This window comes from Schistocerca serialis, chromosome 8 (genome assembly GCF_023864345.2).
Source record: "Schistocerca serialis cubense isolate TAMUIC-IGC-003099 chromosome 8, iqSchSeri2.2, whole genome shotgun sequence".
Taxonomy (NCBI): Eukaryota; Metazoa; Arthropoda; class Insecta; order Orthoptera; family Acrididae; genus Schistocerca; species Schistocerca serialis.
This window is the reverse complement of record NC_064645.1, coordinates 307,017,746-307,038,948: the sequence shown is the minus strand read 5'-3', so window position 1 is coordinate 307,038,948 and position 21,203 is coordinate 307,017,746. Positions and strand designations below refer to the sequence as shown.

General features: G+C 44.8%; 1 protein-coding gene across 3 annotated transcripts in view; it reads left to right on the top strand.

Annotated features, from left to right (window-relative positions):
- The window catches only part of LOC126416572 (nidogen), a 346,239-nt gene that overhangs the window by 63,209 nt on the left and 261,827 nt on the right, over positions 1–21,203 (top strand). For 2 of the 3 annotated variants that reach the window (XM_050084322.1, XM_050084320.1), the window contains exon 2: positions 15,257–15,469. In XM_050084322.1, the coding sequence (XP_049940279.1) occupies positions 15,272–15,469 (198 nt within the window). In that variant the 5' untranslated portion in view covers positions 15,257–15,271. The remainder of the gene's footprint in view (positions 1–15,256; positions 15,470–21,203) is intronic. The other variant, XM_050084321.1, reaches the window with a different exon arrangement.

Sequence of the window (21,203 nt, the reverse complement as noted above, 5' to 3'; positions counted from 1 at the left end):
CAGGCCACACAGCCGATGGGTGTCGTTAATGCAGTCAAGTTAGATCTAACACTCGACACGGAAATTACAGATGGTTGGGGGAAGGAGTTAGCCGTAGACTTGTTGGAGAATGACATCGAAATTCATTCCTCTGTGGCAAACTACGGACATTTTACGAGTAGTTCGGGATGGAACGGCGTCATATGTACTAAAAGTTCAGACATTGCGATCACATACGTTACAAGAATGCTGTTTATCACAATTACTACCTTCAGCGTTGTAAACTGAATGATAGAAATGAAAGAGAAGTTGAGAACGGGACTAACATAGCAAGTGGAGAAATGAGGCTTGGAGTTCGCTATTGATAATGCGTTGTAGTTGAGGGTAAGGAAAATATAGAATCATCATCATCATCATCATCATTTAAGACTGATTGTGCCTTTCAGCGTTCAGTCTGGAGCATAGCCCCCCTTATAAAATTCCTCCATGATCCCCTATTCAGTGCTAACATTGGTGCCTCTTCTGATGTTAAACCTATTACTTCGAAATCATTCTTAACCGAATCCAGGTACCTTCTCCTTGGTCTGCCCCGACTCCACCTAACCTCTACTGCTGAACCCATGAGTCTCTTGGGTAACCTTGCTTCTCCCATGCGTGTAACATGACCCCACCATCTAAGCCTGTTCGCCCTGACTGCTACATCTATAGAGTTCATTCCCAGTTTTTCTTTGATTTCCTCATTGTGGACACCCTCCTGCCATTGTTCCCATCTACTAGTACCTGCAATCATCCTAGCTACTTTCATATCCGTAACCTCAACCTTGTTGATAAGGTAACCTGAATTCACCCAGCTTTCGCTCCCATACAACAAAGTTGGTCGAAATATTGAACGGTGCACAGATAACTTAGTCTTGGTACTGACTTCCTTCTTGCAGAAGAGAGTAGATCGTTGCTGAGCGCTCACTGCATTAGCTTTGCTACACCTCGCTTCCAGTTCTTTCACTCTGAAAATATAGAACTATGAGTAAAATAAACGTTGTCTTACATGGAATGTATAGCGTGTCAAATTTCTGTTTCTGAGGTAAACATGAGGTTTGTCTCTTTCCCATTTACGGTTCACCCATATTTTCATTATCTAATTAGAAAATATGCGGGATTAGGACTTAAACGACAAGTGTATCAGAATAAGGAAGACGAGCTAATAGAAGAAGCCTAAGAGGACTGTATCTATCACAGTACAAGACGAATGAGCGCAAAGGTAGAAAATAACACAAAATGTGAGAAAAAGAAAACAGTTCTTGAAAGACGCACAGAGGAAGATTTTCACGAATGACACGGTAGTAGAACAGCGACGTGCAGAGTAATTCGCAGAACTACTAAACTGTGATGACCCCACTGAGGCTCTTGCATGTGTATCCATGTGTAGTATTAGATACCGTAGACTGCAAAGTGGAAACCCCCAATGATGAAAAAAAAAAAAAAAAACCATAAGGCTTTCGGCAAAGATCAAATTGCAGGGGAGCTAATAATCAAATTGCAGGGGAGCTAATAACGAATGGCGAACCGGTACCGTACTGGTTAAAATAATTACGAAATTGTTAAACTATTTTTGGGATTATGAGAGACTGCCTTAATTCACCGTATACTAAAGAAAGAAAGACCCCTGGTTTGTGATAAGTATAGAGCGACTGCACTCATTAATGTAAACTACAAAGACATATCTCGGTGTCTGCTCAAGAGAATGATCCAAACTACAGAAGCAATTATAGAGGACTATCAATGTGGTTTCAGAAGGTGTAGATCAAACTTCTACGCTTAGACCGGTAACCGAGAAAGGTTGGGAACATAACGATGACAATCACATTTTTTTTTCTTTCACTTGACAAAAAAAAAAAAAAAAAAGCTTGTAGCAGCATACATATGGGCACAAAAACTGACGATGTTGGATACTAACCCAGCTGCTGTAACCATAGGTTTGGAGCACAGAATTATCTGTAAACGAGATGTGGAAATAGAATTGTCTGAGGAGAGAAGACGTGGTATATTTCAAATGGAGCACTACTGTTTGAAGCTAAAATCAAGTGAATGAAACGCGCCGCATGTGAGTAATATTCTTGGGGAAATTTCACGGAACAAGGTTACCAGGGGACGCAATAACTGGTTGCTCGTGACCATCAAGACGGGTTAAACTGATAATGAACGTCTGTATGTTAAGAAACAATATGTTTGTGACAAGACCACAACTGGAATACTAAATATAGAAACGCAAAGCGACTGGTGTGAAGCTTTACCAGTTAATAGTGCTAGTCAGAGGCAACTAGGTAGCTGCTGGGAAATTTTCCAATGTTCAGCAGAAAGTAATTGCAGTGACAGATGGACAAAGGTTAGCTTCTGATTATAGCCACTGATGATGCAAAACAAAGGTATGTTTTATTTGTCACGTGTTTGTGTAACTTCATAATGGTCTGTGGGATAGTTATTAGAGAAATGTCAACGACCTGTCAACTTTTCTTTTCGAATTTATTAAGCGAAATCGTTTGCGAGCCAGATACCTTTCTTTTGTGGTTCAAACGTGCAAACTTGTATGTACGAACAGCTCTTCGAGGTGTGGATCGTGAAGTGAGACACTAGCATGAGATGACAGATTTTTTTGTGCCTGTCAGTGATGGACAGTGGAGCTTCGTCTACTCTGTGGCACACATCCACTGTCATTGCCTGGCCAGATAATTCTTGGGCGTCCACTGCACTGAGGCCTGAATAGAAGAGTTCACTCGCCCTGGATATCGCAGACCAATTCTCTTATCTGGCTGATTTTGGTTTCAATTTGGGTTTAAGTGACAGCGAGGCAACATGAGCTGCTAAGGAGCCATTATCATATAGGTTCAATCGCTGCCTCACGTTATGGTCGAGACGTCATAGAGTTTCGCGGGCATTCCCGCCGGCAAACATTTACTTTTTCTCTCATATGCCCACCGCTACGTCAGGGAAGTTGTAAATTTCATTATGGTGCCTTAACTTCAACTCATTTTTTCTAGGAGTATTCAAAGAGAGCAGTTCTCTTTTACATGTTACAAGCAATATTTGAAAGTCGTACCATGAACTACAAATTATTATGAACTCTGCCAATCATGCTGCAAGCTTTTCTTTGAGCATGTCAAAGTTTCCGGTACTCAATGACTAACGCGTGCTCAGAGCATTCTTCGGGAACAGGTACTTAGATTCCGGCTCCTTTATGCATATAGATGAAGCCTTCTGGCCTTGAAATCGATAGCATTTAAACGTAACCGTAACTAAATTGGCAAAGAAATAAAAATAAGCCAAAAAGTCGTATTTATTTTCCTCCCTGAACCTCATGAATTGTTCTCCTCGTGTCAAGAAAACAGAAAACTGAAGCATCTTATTCGGTGCGAACAAACAAAGAACAAATCTGAGGTTGAGTGGGGCAATGCCGCAGTGTTCTGTTCTTGGTGCTCTTATGTTTTTCATATATATATCAATAACACATTAAACATCTCAAATGATTTAAAAAATCCATATACAGAAGAGAATATAATGCAAGTGATTTCTGATTTATGGAACAGGGCAGATAAAATAATGCAAAGCTGTCACCAACTCGTAGGTTCATTTGAACACCACAGCACTTTACTGGGCATGGTCCTGTTGGAGGTGGTATGCTGCTACGTTCCCGTATGCTGTTGACGTATTCAGGCAGTTACAGAGTTTAATGTGAACTCCGAACTACGATCTAACCTGGTCTCTGTCAGATTAACAAATCGTTACCAGAGATAGAAGAAGCGAAAAGTAAGAGTAAAGAATCCTAAGCTTGACCGGGTATCGAACCATGGACCTTTGCATTGTATTATTATGTATCTTGTAGTATGCTACTTGCCCACTGAGCACGAGCATGGAGTTTATGGAAAAGAAATAGTGACTGCAATAAATTACACTGCTCATGAGACTTAGGAGAACATGACTTTGGGCGTCTGCCATACTCCATTTAGCAATAACTGAGGACTGGGTATGTCATCAAATTATGCCTTTATGTTTTACAAATTAAGTACACATCAAAACATCAGTACATCCTCGACCGATTACGTAATAAGAAGTGAAATTTCCGGTATAAGTGGAAACAGTCATTTATCCCGCCATCCTGGGTGCTTTTCATTGGACTTTGAGAGCTTCAGTAACATGTATGTCCTCTGTGAGCGTTCTTTACTGCCTGAAACCACGTGGTATGTCCAGTACGATGATGATGAAGTCCCAAACTCCTTGACAGAGCGTAGGGGACGATGCAGGAGACCCGCACCGCTGCCTTCCTCCGACCGTAATGCGGATGAATGATGATGATGAAGACGACATAACAACACCTAGTCATCTCGAGACAGATGAAAATCCCTGACCCCGCCGGGAATCGAACCCGGGACCCCGTGCTCGGGAAGCGAGAACGCTACTGCGAGACCAGGAGCTGCGGACATGTTCAGTATAAGCCTACAGAGGTCACCCTATCGTATCCGTTCCCATTCTTCAATGAGAGCACCTGAGGTCTTGGAGAATCTGGGTGGAACAGGAAGCCTACGAACAATCTGACAAGCATGACCCACATGTAGACGATACGGTTTAGGACGGGACTCACTGCCGGCCAATCCATTACTTCTATGTCAAGGCTTCGCAAGGCATTCCTGGTGAGGCCAGTCACACGGGACCTGGCGTTAGGAGGGATTCAGGGTCACCATCGCATGCAACATCCATCACATCGTCAAACAGGATCTGTTCGAAGAACCGCCTGGCGGTAAGGCGATCATGGACGATGACAAGATCCTACAGAGGTCACCCTATCGTATCCGTTCCCATTCTTCAATGAGAGCACATGAGGTCTTGGAGAAACTGGGTGGAGCAGGAAGCCTACGAACAATCTGACAAGCATGACCCACATGTAGACGATACGGTTTAGGATGGGACTCACTGCCGGCCAATCCATTACTTCAATGTCAAGGCTTCGCAAGGCATTCCTGCTGAGGCCAGTCACACGGGACCTGGTATTAGGAGGGATTCAGGGTCACCATCGCATGCAACATCCATCACATCGTCAAACAGGATCTGATCGATGAACCGCCTGGCGGTAAGGCGATCATGGACGATGATAAGATTCGTATGGCTGTCAACACTGAAGCCTTCGAACAAAATAGCAAACGGCACTTTGGAAATCTGATTTTCTGAGAGGTACCGCTCACCGCCGCGTGTCCAGACACGAACACGGCCATCACCCTACGCCAGAAGGTATCACGACTCATCTGTGAGTAACTCGTTTCGCCATTGACGAAGTTGCCTGTTGACATGGGAAAGGCAGTACCGAGGGCGAGCTGCAAGATGTTGCCGTTTTATGCGGTGTAATCGAACAGGACGTCTGGGCCGTGAGGTTCTTTCTCGTAACCTGTTCATTACAGTCTGATCGGACACAGCAACTGCAGTGGCCCTTCTGCGTTCATCTTGCAGTGATCTCGCGGGATCCGTGCCACGCTGCAAGGCAGAGATGGCTGGATATCGGTCTTCATGTGGGGTTGCAATGCGTCGGCTGCTTTGTCCAACTCGCCTTGTGTACTGACCTGTCTTCCTATAGCATGTCCGCAATTTATGGATGACAGACAGGCGTTAGCATCTGCAGCAATACGACAGAAAATCCATCCTTTTTGGATCAAACTGATCGCCCTAACAACTTGCATTGCGTTAAGATGTATTGCTTGAGCTTGGTTGAATACAAAGTCCACAATTAACAACTGGCATCTGTGTACCTCACGAGAAAACACTGGGACCTTGATACACATTTACTTCGGAGAGGCCACCTGATTCTGCTGTGCATGACACAACCAACAGAAGGCAAATGATTTTAATTGTTGGATACACTGGAAACGAAGATCTGAAGCCATGCAATAAGACCACAGGTACAGCACGTATCAAAATAGATGTAACATAGCAGACGGTGATCACGGTTCCGCTAATTCTTTTGAACTGTGTATAATAATGCACAGTGTTCCTGAAAGAGACTATTCTTGGGGCTCGGGGTAAATGAAAATCTCCGCCTTCTCCTCAAGAAGAATCTCCTTTGCCACTGACAAAGAAACAATGTCTACAGTGCATACTTTTGCTCGATAATCACATTTTGGGGTAACTTTGTGCATTCACACAGGAAATATAAACTCACAAAAGGAAGATGCGAATAATATGCGGCGTCAGGTTACTAACTTCGTCCAGGACGTTGAACAAGGTTCTCTGAATTCTAACTATGCTATCCCTATGTATAAGCTCCTTCGTAATAGCCGTGGTTGAAAATGTACACTTACTTCAAAAATCTGTATCACTCACTCTGTGGAAACCGGACAAAATAGTGATTTTCGCACTAAAAATTGGGCAAGTTCAAGTAGGACTCGCGATCTGAAGGTTTCGTACAAACTTAATTAAGTATATAGACAGTTCATCCAACAAGATATCGTTCCCGGGGATTCCGAGACTTTCGAGAACATTTTAATTTCAAGTTTGAATTCGGATAACAAATGACAACAGAAATATTTTTTCGTGTGATGTAACTACAGATTAACAATTTTGTCGCACTTGTACTGTGAAACCTTGCTTCTTGCCAAATTTCACGATTCTAGGTGAACGGCAAGTTCCCTATGAGTTTCAATGAGTGGGTCTCGGAGTGTCGAAATAGGTGACATAAATAGCAGTGTCTTTTACACTGTCAAGGGATCATAGACCTAAGTAGGTGACATAAATTTCAACTTCATACGCCTACGCGTTCCTGAAAAATGGTTTTAAACATTCAGACAGATAGACGGACGGAAACAAGGTGATCCTATAAGAGTTCCACTTTCACCGACTGAGGTATGAAACCCTAAAAACGGTTGATACAAGACGACAGTGGGACAGTTCTAGAACACTGATCCTGCACTTTGAGAAGTTATCGAGTTGGCATGACGGAAGGCAGTGAACGAATTGAGACACGTGGCTATAATCCTAAAACGTCGGTATGGCCCAGACGCAAGGCTAGGGATCATAAATAGCAATATTTGAAAGAAAGGCGACTGTATCTCACGATATCCTGTTTGATACTTTTGAAGAACAGATAATCAAGAAAGACGTTGACAGTTATGCCGTCACCATTGTTTATTTGCATGCGAACCATGAGACTTAGAGCACAAAAAGAGGCATACACAGAGCCGATTTTCTTTCATTCGATACGCTAATAGTATTGGACAGGAAATCGCTAGTGTTGGGGAGAAGCACCGTCTGCAACACCCTGCACAGTGACTTATGGAATATACGCATTATCTGATCAAAGGTATCCGGATATACACTGAAGAGCCAAAGAAACTGGTACATCTGCCAAATACCGTGTAGGGCCCCAGCGAGCACGCAGAAGTGCCGCAACACCACGTGGCTTGGACTCGACTAATGTCTGAAGTACTGCTGGAGGAAACTGACACCATGAATCCAGGGCTGTCCATAAATCCGTAGCAGTACGAAGGAGTGGAGATCTCTTCTGAACCGCGCGTTGCAAGGCATTCCAGATATGCTCAATAATGTTCATGTCTGGGGAGTCTGATGCTCATCAGAAGTGTTTAAACTCAGAAGAGTGTTTATGGAGCCACTCTGTACCAATTCTGGACGTGTGGGCTGTTTCATTGTATTGCTGGAATTCCCAAGTTCGTCGGAATACACAATGCACATGAAGGGATGCAGGTGATCAGACATAATGATTATGTAACTGTCACCTGTCAGAGTCGTATCTAAACATATCAGAGGCTCCATATCACTCCAACTGCACACGTCCCGCACTATTAAAGAGCTTCCACCAGCTTGAACAGTCCCCTGCTGACTTTTAGAGTCCATGGATTCATGAGGTTGTCTCAACATCTGCACACGTCCATCCGCTTGATACAGTTTGAAACGAGATCCGTCCGACCAGGCAACATGTTTCTAGTCATCAACAGCCCAATGTCGGTGTTGGCGGGCCCGGGCGAGGCGGAAAGCTTTGCGTCTTGCAGTCATCAAGGGTACACGGTGTGCTTTCGGCTCCGAAAGTCCGCGTCGATGATGTTTGGTTGAATGGTTCGCACGCTGACACTTGTGATGGCCCAGCATTGAAATATGCAGCAATTTGCGGAAGGGTTGCACTTCAGTCACATTGAACGGTCCTCTTCAGCCGTCGTTGGTTCCATTCTTGTAGTATCTTTCCCGGCCGCAGTGATGTCGGAGATTTGATGTTTTACCAGATTCCTGATACTCATGGTACACTCGTGAAATGGTCGTACGGAAAATTCCCCACTTCATCGCTACCTCGGAGACGCTGTGTCTCAACGCTCGTGCGCCGACTATAACACCACATTCAAACTCACTTAAATCTTGATAACCTGTCATTGTAGCAGCATTAACCGTTCTAACAACTGCGCCAGCCGTCCGCGGTGGTCTAGCGGTTCTAGGCGCTCAGTCCGGAACCGCGAGACTGCTACGGTCGCAGGTTCGAATCCTGCCTCGGGCATGGATGTGTGTGATGTCCTTAGGTTAGTTAGGTTTAAGTAGTTCTAAGTTTAGGCGACTGATGATCTCAGATGTTAAGTCCCATAGTACTTAGAGCCATTTGAACCGTTTTTTGAACCTCCGACAGGGGGAGCCGCGCGTGGCAAGGCCTCCTAGACCGCGCAAACCGTGGCAAGGCCCCTACACCGCGCAAACCGTGGCAAGGCCTCCTAGACCGCGCAAACCGTGGCAAGGCCCCTAGACCGCGCGGCTACCCCGCGCGGATAGAATATTAGTGTCAGTGGTGTTGAGAAACAGCTGAAATCGTTAAAACTGAATTTTGCTTCAGGGCGATCTATATTGAATTCGCGGCTAAATTAGCCGCTCTAAAACTGTCATGTATCGTAGATACCGTGAACAAAAACGATGCACACTGGCCAGTAGTTGGAAGAAAGAACGGGTCACACTCGTCCACAAGAAGGGCGGTCGAAGTAATCCACAAAATTACTGTCCAGCACCCTTGACATCGATTTGTTGTGGCATCTTAGCACACATCCTGAACTCAAACATAATGAGGTATCTCTAACAAAATGACCTCCACCATGCCAAGCAACGTGGATTCTGAAAACATGGATCACGTGAAATCCAGCTTGCACTTTTCTCACTTGACATACTGAAAGCTTTGGATCAACGCAGTCAGGTAGATTCAATATTTCTCGATTTCCGAAAAGCATTTGACTCAGTACCACATCTGCGCTTATTATCAAAAGTACGATTGTATGGTGTGTCAAGCGAAATTTGTGATTAGACTGAGGATCTATTGGTAGAGAAGACGCAGCAAGTTATCTTGGATGGGAGTCACCATCAGATATAGAAAAAGCTTCAGGTGTGCCCCAGGGAAGTGTGCTGGGAACCTGGCTTTTAATATTGTATATTAATGACCTTACAGACAATGTTAATAGTAACCTCAGACATTTCCCAGATAATGCAGTTATCTATAACGAAGTACTTTCTGAAATAACCTGCATAAATATTAATTAGATCTTGATAAGATTTCAAACTGGTGCAAAGACTGGCAACTTGCTTAAAATATTCAGAAATGTAAAACTGTATACTTCATAAAACGAAAAAAACAAAGTATCCTATGACTTTAGTTTCAATGAATCACAGTTGGAATCCAGCTAGATAGGGCGGAAATTGCGGTCATGTGTGCATAAGGTGTGCCTGCTTGTGCGGATCTTAGGGTATTTCCCTTTCTTTTCTGAAGAAAGCTTTTGCAGAAAGCGTAGTGCGTAACAGTCATTTCGTTGTCCCTGTCTGCAACTCAACGTGGCATCTTTATGGTGACCCTTTTCATAATTGTTAACAGTTCAATAAGTCATGGTTGCAAAATACTACACGAATGATTTACAGAAGAATGATAAAGCTGGTAGAAGCCGACCTCGTATAAGATCAATTTGGGTTCCGGAGAAATGTAGGAACATATGAGAAAGAACTGATCTTACGACTTATCGTAGAAAATAGATGAAAGAAAGGCGAACCTACGTTTACAGCATTTGTAGACTTAGAGAAAGCTTTTGACAAATTTAGCGAGAGCAGGCACTGCAGGGAAAACAGCAAGCGTTGAAAGATTCCTGATACTCATGGTACACTCGTGAAATGGTCGTACGGAAAATTCCCCACTTCATCGCTACCTCGGAGATGCTGTGTCTCAACGCTCGTGCGCCGACTATAACACCACATTCAAACTCACTTAAATCTTGATAACCTGTCATTGTAGCAGCATTAACCGTTCTAACAACTGCGCCAGCCGGCCGCGGTGGTCTAGCGGTTCTAGGCGCTCAGTCCGGAACCGCGAGACTGCTACGGTCGCAGGTTCGAATCCTGCCTCGGGCATGGATGTGTGTGATGTCCTTAGGTTAGTTAGGTTTAAGTACTTTGTAACCTTCCCACAAAATTTTGAAAATGACAATATTTTCCTGGCAAGTAATTTAAATGACTATATTTGAATGTTAATCGGAATAGAGGCAAATGTTGTTGAGCTCCCACAAAACATCGTTAAATTGAAATAAAAGTGACTGTAACTTCGCTACAAAAATATTGAAAAATAATCCCCCAATGTAAACTCGACACAAAAATTGAGAAATGAACATTAATCATTAAACCCACAATAATAGGGCAGCATCGCTGACCTTAGGCCCTGTGCAATAATTAATCTGATAAATTAAAGGGCAGCACCGCTAACCTTAGCCCCTGTGCAATAACTAATCTGATAATTTGATTCTGGGAGGAAAAGCATAGGAAATATTGTTTCAGTTGGAATGATTCTTTTCTTAAAAAAGATTGCTTTGAAAACAAAATTATTATTGCGGCATTTCTTGAACAAATTAATTACAATTAACATACATTACATTATCAGATGTGCGCAATGCTGCTTCATTACCTTACTTAACAATATGCCTCGTCCCGAACCTTGACTAGAGACCCATGTCGACGCCCGCCGACTCCTCACACACAACTCCGACTCGCAACTACATGCTCTCGCGACTCGCTACGTACAACAATATTCTCGCAACTGCACTCTCGCGCAGTCAAGCGCAGACTAGCAACGATAAACAACTCTCTGGTCAGAGATTCTGTCATGCCTCGCCATCGCTGGTTGAAACGTACGCGTTTCAACTTCTAAGTTCAAGGGGACTGATGACCACAGATGTTAAGTCCCATAGTGCTCAGAGCCATTTGAACCATTTTTTTGAACTGTGCCAGACACTTGTTATCTTATATAGGTGTTGCCGACCGCAGCGCCGTATTCTGCCTGTTTACATATATCTGTATTTGAGTACGCTTGCCTATACCAGTTTCTTTGGCGTTTCAGTGTACATTAGTGACATTAATGTAGAGTACGTCTGTCCTTCGGTTGCCTGAACTCTGCTGGGGACACTCAAGAGGTGTCTGAATGTCTATGGCCGAATGGTAGCCCATTCTTCCTCACGAGTCGAAGCTATGGCAGGATGTTGGACGCTGCTTTATGACAAGGTGCATTGTCATGCTGATACAGTCATCGTCTTCGTACTGTTCCTCTGCTGGATGAGGTACACAATGCTATAAAATGGGTTCATATGGCAAAAAAGGCATTTCTGGCCAAGAATCTAAACATTCTGCGTGGTGTCTGTTTGTTCTATATCGCGTCTCCCTACCACTTTCGCGCAACGACGCTCTGAGCGTGTTTTTTAGGGAATTGACTAGTTTGAACCTGGGACCTGTTGCTGGTAAGGAGACGCCAGACCACACATGACATGTAGAATTTAGAAGAGTACAGTGAGACTAGCGATGAATAACCAAATACTTAATGATTTCAGCGTCAGCTCCACTGCACTCCCTGTAAAAGAATCTTAATACTAACTAAATTTAGTGGAAGGGGTTCAAGGCTTTCCTATTTTTAGTGAGCTGGTAAAATAACGTCGAAAAAGCAGTTAAGTTTACCACTGGAAATTTTATTCTACTCACAAAACATTGTTTATAAATTGCACTGTTGATAAAAGGAAATGTTTTAATACAGGATGGTAAAAACCAACTGCGTTCACCAAACATGTGAACGAATATTCCCTGAATGGGTTTCCAAGTTCTCCAATGTATCGAAGGATGACCTGTGCCATATCACATCTATAATCTAGGTTTAAATTAAGTTTCACAAAAGAGAAAACTATCACAATGGTCTACAGTGACCCTCAATTATCTTTAATTACTTATCTAACTTGTCGTAAATTACAGTGGCCGATGTGGCTTCTCAATAACTATATAACAGAAAAATCATCGCGTTTCAGATTTTTACTTCAAGTGGCAAATGTGAACACCATGAGCTTTAATTGACGATCGACACTAGTATTACGCAAAAAGGGGATGTAAACAGATGAGACTTCTGAAGTTCTGAGTGAAGCCTTATGCGCTCAAAAATGCGGTATCGCGTGCGTTCATTACCTTCTCGGTGTTCGTCAGGAGGCGGCGGGCAGCACAGCTCCGTCCAGCTCGCCCTCTCGGAGGCAACTCCCCAGCAACTCTCCCCTAACTTCTCCTTACTATAATTTATCGAAGTTGGTTTAAAAAAAAACTATATGGCTGTGTTTTCATCTGACCAATCAGGGTCTCAATGTTAACCTTAAGCTCCGCCTACAGAAATTCTGTCTATCCAATGAGAAACGTTATACTTTTCGTGGTGGGGCAATGTTTTTAAAGTTTGCAACGTAACAGAGACGCGAAAAAGCCTCACGCTAAAACTTGCAGCTGGTGTGATCCTTTTAGCGTTATCGTAAGATCTATACTGTTCTTCTGGAGGGCTCTAGCTTTTAACATGGGCTGGGGGGTGGTCTTGACGTAACAGAGACGCGAAAAAGTCTCACGCTAAAAAACTTGCGGGTGGTGTGGTCCTAGCAGTTAGCTGGCGACGTGGGTGTCCGTCCGTCCCTTATCGTAGGGCCTTCTCGCTTAACACGGTTCTGCTCTCGGCTTCTGTTCTCGTTTCTCCCCTCGGAACTGCGTCTGTCTCACGGTGGGAAGGTATGACATGCATTTAGGCATTCTTGTGTTAGTCTGTGGTATTCCATTTGCTCACTCGTTACTCGTGTTACTTTGGTTAATTTAATGTCACGATTTATTCGGAGCTATGTGACATACTACTGGATTTGCTTATCATGTCAGGGTTTTCATGGAAGGTGTTGGATTTGCCTGACACCTTACAAGAGAAGTCTACTAATATCAAATACCGGCCTTAATTTGGGGAAGAAATTTCTGAGGATGTACGTCTGGAGTACAGCATTGTATGGTAGTGAAACATGGACTGTGGGAAAACCGGAACAGAAGAGAATCGAAGCATTTGAGATGTGGTGGTATAGACGAATGTTGAAAATTGGGTGGACTGATAAGGTAAGGAATGAGGAGGTTCTACGCAGAATGGGAGAGGAAGGGAATATTTGGAAAACACTGATAAGGAGGACAGGATGATAGGACATCTGCTAAGACGTGAGGGAATGACTTCCATGGTACTAGAGGGAGCTGTAGAGGGCAAGAACTGAAGAGGAAGACAGAGATTGGAATACGTCAAGCAAATAATTGAAGATGTAGGTTGCAAGTGCTACTCTGAGATGAAAAGGTTAGCAGAGGACAGGAATTCGTGGCGGGCCGCATCAAACCAGTCAGTAGACTGATGACCAAAAAAAATCATTCCACATTTGGCGTTTTCTTAAGCGCACTAAGGAGATCACATTCGGAGCATGAAAAACAGACCCATATCGTGACGCCGCCTGCCCTGTAGTTCACTTTTGGCCTGTTTGCAAGTGATTCGAGGGGTCGTGTGTAACGGCGGTCCAATGATGCGCTTAACCAGCAGTGTGTATAATGTGTAGTCCAGGCCGGAGGAGGTTCTGTGACAGTATGGTGATGTTTTTCGTACCATGACCTGGCCCCACTCATTCGGTTTATCCTGAACACGAACCAGGATGATTATTTGAACGCTCTCGGTGAGCTAGTCTCGCCCTTTCTTCTACACTTCATGAGAAGAATGCTGTGGATACATTGGTCTTCCAAGGTGACGATAGCTGTGTTTATAGAGCTACACGCATACGCTCCTGGTTTGGTGAACACTGCGACACTTACATTAGCCCGTTAAGTAATCCGATCTTAACCCCACAGAAAATGTTCGGGACTATTTCAAACCGCGGATGAGACATAGGAATCAACATCCCTGCAATATGGAGCTCTGTGGTATCAACTACCTTCTGTTGGGTATGGCACACATGGAGAATCTTGTGGTCTATCTTTGAATCTTTACTCCTGCATTATCCCAATTTATAACCCTGCGTTCACCTGACCAGCAGACCTGTTCCTCCTGCCACCGAACTTCCACTAATTCCCACTATATCTAACTTTAAACCATTATCGAAGATTGAGCCATTATCGAAATAGAGGTAGTGTTACTCGCTATTAACGTAGTGTCTCGTAGTGTCTCGTGGGGGTGAGGAAGTCTTTATCTCCCCGCCCGGTTAGCCGCTCGGTCTAACGCGCTGCTTCCCGAGCGAGGAGGCGTACCGGTCCCCGGCACGAATCCACCCGGCGGATTAGTGTCGAGGTCCGGTGTGCCGGCCAGTCTGTGGATGGTTTTTGGGCGGTTTTCTGTCTGCCTCGGCGAGTACGAGCTGGTTCCCCTTATTCCGCCTCAGTCACACTATGTCAGCGATTGTTGCGCAAAAGCTGCCTCCACGTACGCGTACACCATAATTACTCTACCATGCAAACATCTGGGAAACACTCGTCTGGTATGTGACGTTCCTGGGGGGCCGGGACAGGACGGGGGGGGGGGGGGGGGGGAAGCGGTCCACTGCGGGCCGAACCGCATAACAACCCTGGGTTCGGTGTGGGGCGGCTGTGGGGTGGGTGGACCGCTGTGGCCTGTTTGCGGTTGTGAACCACTGAGGGCTACGGCGGGACGAAGCCTCTCCGTCGTTTCTAGGTCCCCGGTTCAATACACACAATAGACATGTCTTTATCTGGTTTAGGTATGCACAGTGGTTTGCTCCATTACCTAATACCTTTGACTCAGATGTTCTCACAGGACTTTAAGGGAAAAGATAGCTACTCCGTTGTTTGGTGCATTCGACTCGCAAACGAGTATGTGTACTTATACGGTTTGGTGTAGCGTATTTGGCCGTACGCGCTCGCGGCCCAGTTATTGCTGCTTGTAGTTCCACGGCTGCGTGTTGTCTGTTTGCAGACGCAGACGCAGAGCATGAGGTGGCTGTGGGTGTGCGCGCTGAGCCTGGTGGGGGCGGCGTCTCTGGTGGGCGGCGTGCTCCGCGACCAGCTGCTCCCTCACGGCGAGGGCGTGGACACGCTGCTGCCCAGGCACCAGCAGGACGTCTCCAGCGCAGACATCCGCCTCCTCACGCCCATCGTCTTCTACGGCGAGGTCTACGACACCATCTTCGTGAGTACCCTGCTTTCCCACTAACCAGTATAAGATTCGTTCGAGTGAAGGTATCAAAAACGAGTGCAACCGTTATCAAACTGACTCTGATGCGCATGCGCAGCTTCGCGCTATTTTCTACCGTCAGAAACCTCTGCGTTACTCGAAAGTTTGACCACCTGTAGCGCTAGTTGACAGCTTTGCTATCTTCGCTGTCCTCAAACGTTTCTGATATAAATAATCAAACAGCGCATCTGATGTATTTTTTTCGTGCTTAGCACTACGCGCTCCGAGAATTTGTTCACATTCTCTCTCAGCGATCACAGGCCCTGTAGGGCACACACTGCACCAACGATTTGCTTCCACCACCTTCTATCTCTCGCCGCCTCTCTCTACCCTGCGGTAATTCCTAATGCTGCGATGTCCTTCTGTATGTCATCTTTCCACCTTGTACGAGGTCGGCCCAATGGTCTTGTTGCCTGGAGAGTTTCTTCAAATGCTTTCTTGGTGATTCTGTTGTTTTCCATTCTGGCCACATGTCCAGCCCATTGTAGTCTCCTGGATGATAGTGGGTTGCTTTATTAACTGATAAATTTCATTGTTCTTTCGAATTCTCCATACGCCGTTCTCCAACACAGGTCCCCAGCTTTTTCTCATTACTTTTCTTTCAAAAACATTCAGTTTTTGTCTTTCATTCTTTGCAAGCGTCCAGCTTTCAGACCAGTACAGTACTATGGGACAGATAATAGTGTTGTATATCTTCATCTTTGTGGTGATTGACAAAGCTTTACTTTTGAGTGGGTTGATTAGTGAGTACAGACATCTTGACCCTCAGGCTATTCTTTCATTTATATCCATTGTTATGATATTTTTACTGTTGAAACGTGATCCAAGGTATTTAAACTGGAGAACTTTTCTGAATTTAGAATGTTGGTCAATTTCAAAGTAAGGATTTGAGTTTACGACTCGACCTATTTCCATACATTCGGTTTTCTCTTTGTTAATCAAAAGCCCGATTTTGCTAGCTCTCTGCCTGAGAGATCTGTACATGTCTTTCAGTTCTTCTTCAGTTTCACTCAACAACACTATATCATTTGCATAAGCCAGGAGTTTTACTTCACTGTGTTCGAATCGGAGACCATTGTATAGATGTAAATTACTCTCCCGAGCCACTTTATCTACTGCAAGGTTGAAGAGGACACATGAAAGAGCGTCTCCCTGTCGTAAGCCTGTTTTAATTGGAAAGGTGAGGGATATGGATCCTCTGAACTTCACTGCTGCCTGGGAGCCATCCATGCACAGTTGTATCATCCTAATGATTTTACTGGGTATACTAAATTCACGTAAGGTGCTGTAGAGGCTACTTCTGTGGATGCTGTCGTATGGCTCTGAGCACTATGGGACTTAACATCTGTGGTCATCAGTCCCCTAGAACTTACAACTACTTAAACCTAGCTAACCTAAGGACATCACACACATCCATGCCCGAGGCAGGATTCGAACCTGCGACCGTAGCAGTCGCGCGGTTCCGGACTGCGCGCCTAGAACCGCTAGATCACCGCGGCCGGCTGCTGTCGTAGGCTCGCTGGAAGTCAATGAATAGACAGTGGATGTTTTTGTTAAATTCGCAGTATTTCTCAAAGATCTGTCGTATAGTAAACAAATTATCAGTTGTGGAGCGGTTTGTTCGAAATTCAGCCTGATAATGTTGAAATGTTGTCAAATGCAAATATTTACATAAGTGTTTTGTATATGTGTGTGGCCGGCCGCGGTGGCCATGGGGTTCTAGGCGCTCCAGTCCGGAGCCGCGCTGCTGCTACGGTCGCAGGTTCGAATCCTGCCTCGGGCATGGGTGTGTGTGATGTCCTTAGGTTAGTTAGGTTTAAGTAGTTCTAAGTTCTAGGGGGCTAATGACCACGGCAGTTGAGTCCCATAGTGCTCAGAGCCATTTGAACCATTTTTTTATGTGTGTGTTCTACCTTTCTTGCACTGTAATATATCGTCTTTGGAGTTGTGAGGTACTTGCCTCATCAATATGCACAAACCCACACACTCAGCCGGCCGCGCGGTTCTAGACGGTCCAGTCCGGAACCCCGCGATTGCTACGGTCGCAGGTTCGAATCCTGCCTCGGGCATGGATGTTTGTGATGTCCTTAGGCTAGTTAGGTTTAAGTAGTTCTAAGTTCTAGGGGACTGATGACCTCAGATGTTAAGTCACATAGTGCTCAGAGCCATTTGAACCATTTTTTTGATAAACTTGTCTCATCAATTTGGTAACATAAATTTCGTTGCTGGTTGACAATACATGGTAGCTGATTAGTACCAATTTTAATAAACTACAATTTAGTAATCAAAATATCCACGGGTGCACTGCCGGTCTACGGTCTACAGTGTCCAACGGGCACAATATTTCGGCGATCATACATGTCGCCATCATCAGGTGAACTGACGGACTGAGCTCCTGTGAACGTGCCGGTACGGAGATCTGTACGCTACGGCTGCTCAGGGGGAACTGGGTTCGGTCGCGGCGGCGGCCGATTTAAATACCCTCCGCCCGCGGCGCACTCCCTCCGCCGTCCGCGCCCCGCGCCACGGTCACGCGGTGGAACAGATTGCGATGGCGTCTGAGATGACGTCGGTGTGATGGCTCTGTCCGCCGTGGTCGTCACAACTATACGTTTGCTCGATTTACTCTTGATTAACCCGATCACTGGTTCCCAAGCCTTGCTAAGATTGTAGCCACAGTCACGGTTTATGAGGTCGTCATTGGTGCGAATTTCGATGGCCTCTCTAACAACACTGTCCCAGTGTCTCGAGGTCTGTACCAGAATCCTCGTGCGTTCATACTCGATAGCGTGATTTTCCGACAAGCAATGTTCAGCGACTGCCGACTTGCTCGGATACATCAGTCGAGTGTGCCTCTGGTGTTCACGGCATCGATCCTCGACGGTACGCATCTTCTGACCAAAATACGACTTGCCACATTGACACGGAATCTGGTACACGCCGGCCTTCCTCAGACCGAGGTCATCTTTGGCGCTCCCCACCAGTGCACGAGTTTTATTCGGAGGACAAAACACAGTTCCGACCCGGTGTTTCTTCAAAATGCGGGCGATTTTCCCCGAGAGTGCGCCTGTATATGGAATAAACGCAGTGACTACCTCCTCCCTCGTGATTTCATCCATCTCCACAGGTTGTGATGTAGTGGTTGGGCGGAGAGCACGTTGAATCTGCCACTCTGAGTACCCATTTTTTCGAAATACAGTTCTCAGGTGTTCCAATTCCTGGGGTAGACTCTCTGCGTCAGAGATAGTGCGCGCCCTATGTACTAGAGTTTTAAATACCCCATTCCTCTGTGAAGGGTGGTGGCAGCTGTCTGCGTGCAAATACAGATCAGTGTGCGTTGTCTTCCGATACACCCCACGACCTAGGGTGCCGTCAGCCCTTCTCTTGACCAAGACGTCAAGAAAAGGTAATTTACCATCCGTTTCAGTCTCCATAGTGAATTTGATGTTGGGGTGTATGGAGTTTAGATGTGTAAGGAAGTCAAGGAGTTTATCCATACCATGTGGCCAGATGACGAACGTGTCGTCCACGTAACGGAAAAAGCAAGTAGGTTTCCATTCGGATGACGACAGGACTTCCTCCTCGAAGTTCTCCATGTACAAATTCGCTATCGCCGGTGAGAGTGGGCTACCCATGGCGACTCCCTCCGTTTGTTCGTAGTATTCTCCATTAAAAGGAAAATACGTGGAGGTCAAGACGTGCCTAAAATTCAAATGGTTCAAATGGCTCTGAGCACTATGGGACTTAACATCTATGGTCATCAGTCCCCTAGAACTTAGAACTACTTAAACCTAACTAACCTAAAGACATCACATAACACCCAGCCATCACGAGGCAGAGAAAATCCCTGACCCCGCCGGGAATCGAACCCAGGAACCCGGGCGTGGGAAGCGAGAACGTGCCTAAAAGTTCAGTGGTCTTCTCGTAACAATTTCTTAGCGTCACCCTCCGGTAAATCTGCGTCCTTGGGAAGCGACCTCGTCTTGTTCTCCATCTTCTTTGTAGGGTCAACGCTGATCTTCCGGTAGGAATCGTCATTTAGCAGGCTCTGCATCTTATCAGTGTAGTCCTTATGGGAGACAACGTTTCCTTGTTTACGAGGGTTCCCCTGCGAGAGTCACTAGAATTGATTAGTCAGAAGTTTGACGAGAAGACCGACGCCGCGACCGAAGCCAGTTCCCCCTGAGCAGCCATAGCGTACAGATCTCCGTACCGGCGCGTTCACAGGAGCTCAGTCCGTCAGTTCACCTGATGATGGCGACATGTATGATCGCCGAAATATTGTGCCCGTTGGACACTGTAGACCGGCAGTACACACGTGGATATTTTGATTATCAAATATGCCGGGAGAAATTCAAGAATTACAATTTAGTAAATTGCCAAACGTTACAAATGCTGGAAATCACTTGATTTGAAGAAAAATTATCGCTGAGTTAGTTGGTAGGGAACGGCTGCAGTGCGTCCACAGGTCATTAACCTGGAATGCTACTTAATTTATCCAATATATTTGTAACAGTACAGCATGCATATTTCTACCTATGCCACCCCCCCCCCCCCTCCTCTAAAGTGAGCCAAGTTAATGTGTGAATGTCTTTATAACACTGAGCCACAATTTTCGGCTGTTGTTATCCGATCCTTGTATGGAAGAGGGAAAATTTATTCATTTTGATAGTGAAGTTAGCAGAGGATAGTGAGATTATTTTGCATTTATTACCTAGGATAGTTATATGCAACATTTGTGCAGAGAAATCGCTCAGGGGAATAAAACTACACCGAGATGTATTAAATTTTAACAAGGTTGAAATGTACTGTTCCTATAGTGCTACCAGGAACTTAACACTTATTTTCTTCAACGAGAAGGCTTAAGGGGATACGGAATCACCTATCCCCGCAATGTTAATATATGCCTACTATAGGGAACATTTTCTCACAAACTACTGGAGACAGAGAGGTAAAAATTTTACTGTATGTGCATTCATATGTTACAATAATACTGAAACAACAGTTTATTGTCAAAGTATTTTCTTACAGAGATATTGTACATTTATTTTTAAGTAAATTTTTTCCATCGCTTTTTACTAGACTATCACCCCTAAGTCTTTTGTAAATCAAGTAATTAAAAAATCGTTGTTTCAGTATGTAATAGGGACCTATGTCACTATGTCATAAAAATTTCAGACTTCTAGGTTGACCAGTACCTGAGATAATGTTCCTAGATGAAGTAAAAAGTAAACTTACGGGAAACGGAGAAAGAAGATTAAAACATTCCTGATCCGTAGCTAATACCCCCTTCACAGTCTTCATAATCATCTTCAAGTCTTCTTTTGGCACCCCTCTGCACCTGTCTTGCTTTTTTCACTAATGTCTTGATTATATTATCAGCATGCCTTAGTCTGTGCTGATCTAAAAAGAACATAGCACGTACCGTACGGGAACCAACACACATACCCAACTTTTGAAGGACCTGGCATTTAGTTATATTTCCAAGATTGAAGGTTGCCACAGCATCATACACACCAAAATGTAGTGTATTAATTCCGACAAACACTGTTTTTGGGAGACGATGCCATATCACACTATTCAAGCACTCGTTGGGGTTCTGCGTTTTTCCGTGAAGACATTTCATCAGAAGACTTCTGTCAGCCAGATCTCTGAAAATGGGCTTTATTTCTGCCATGATGGCTGATGG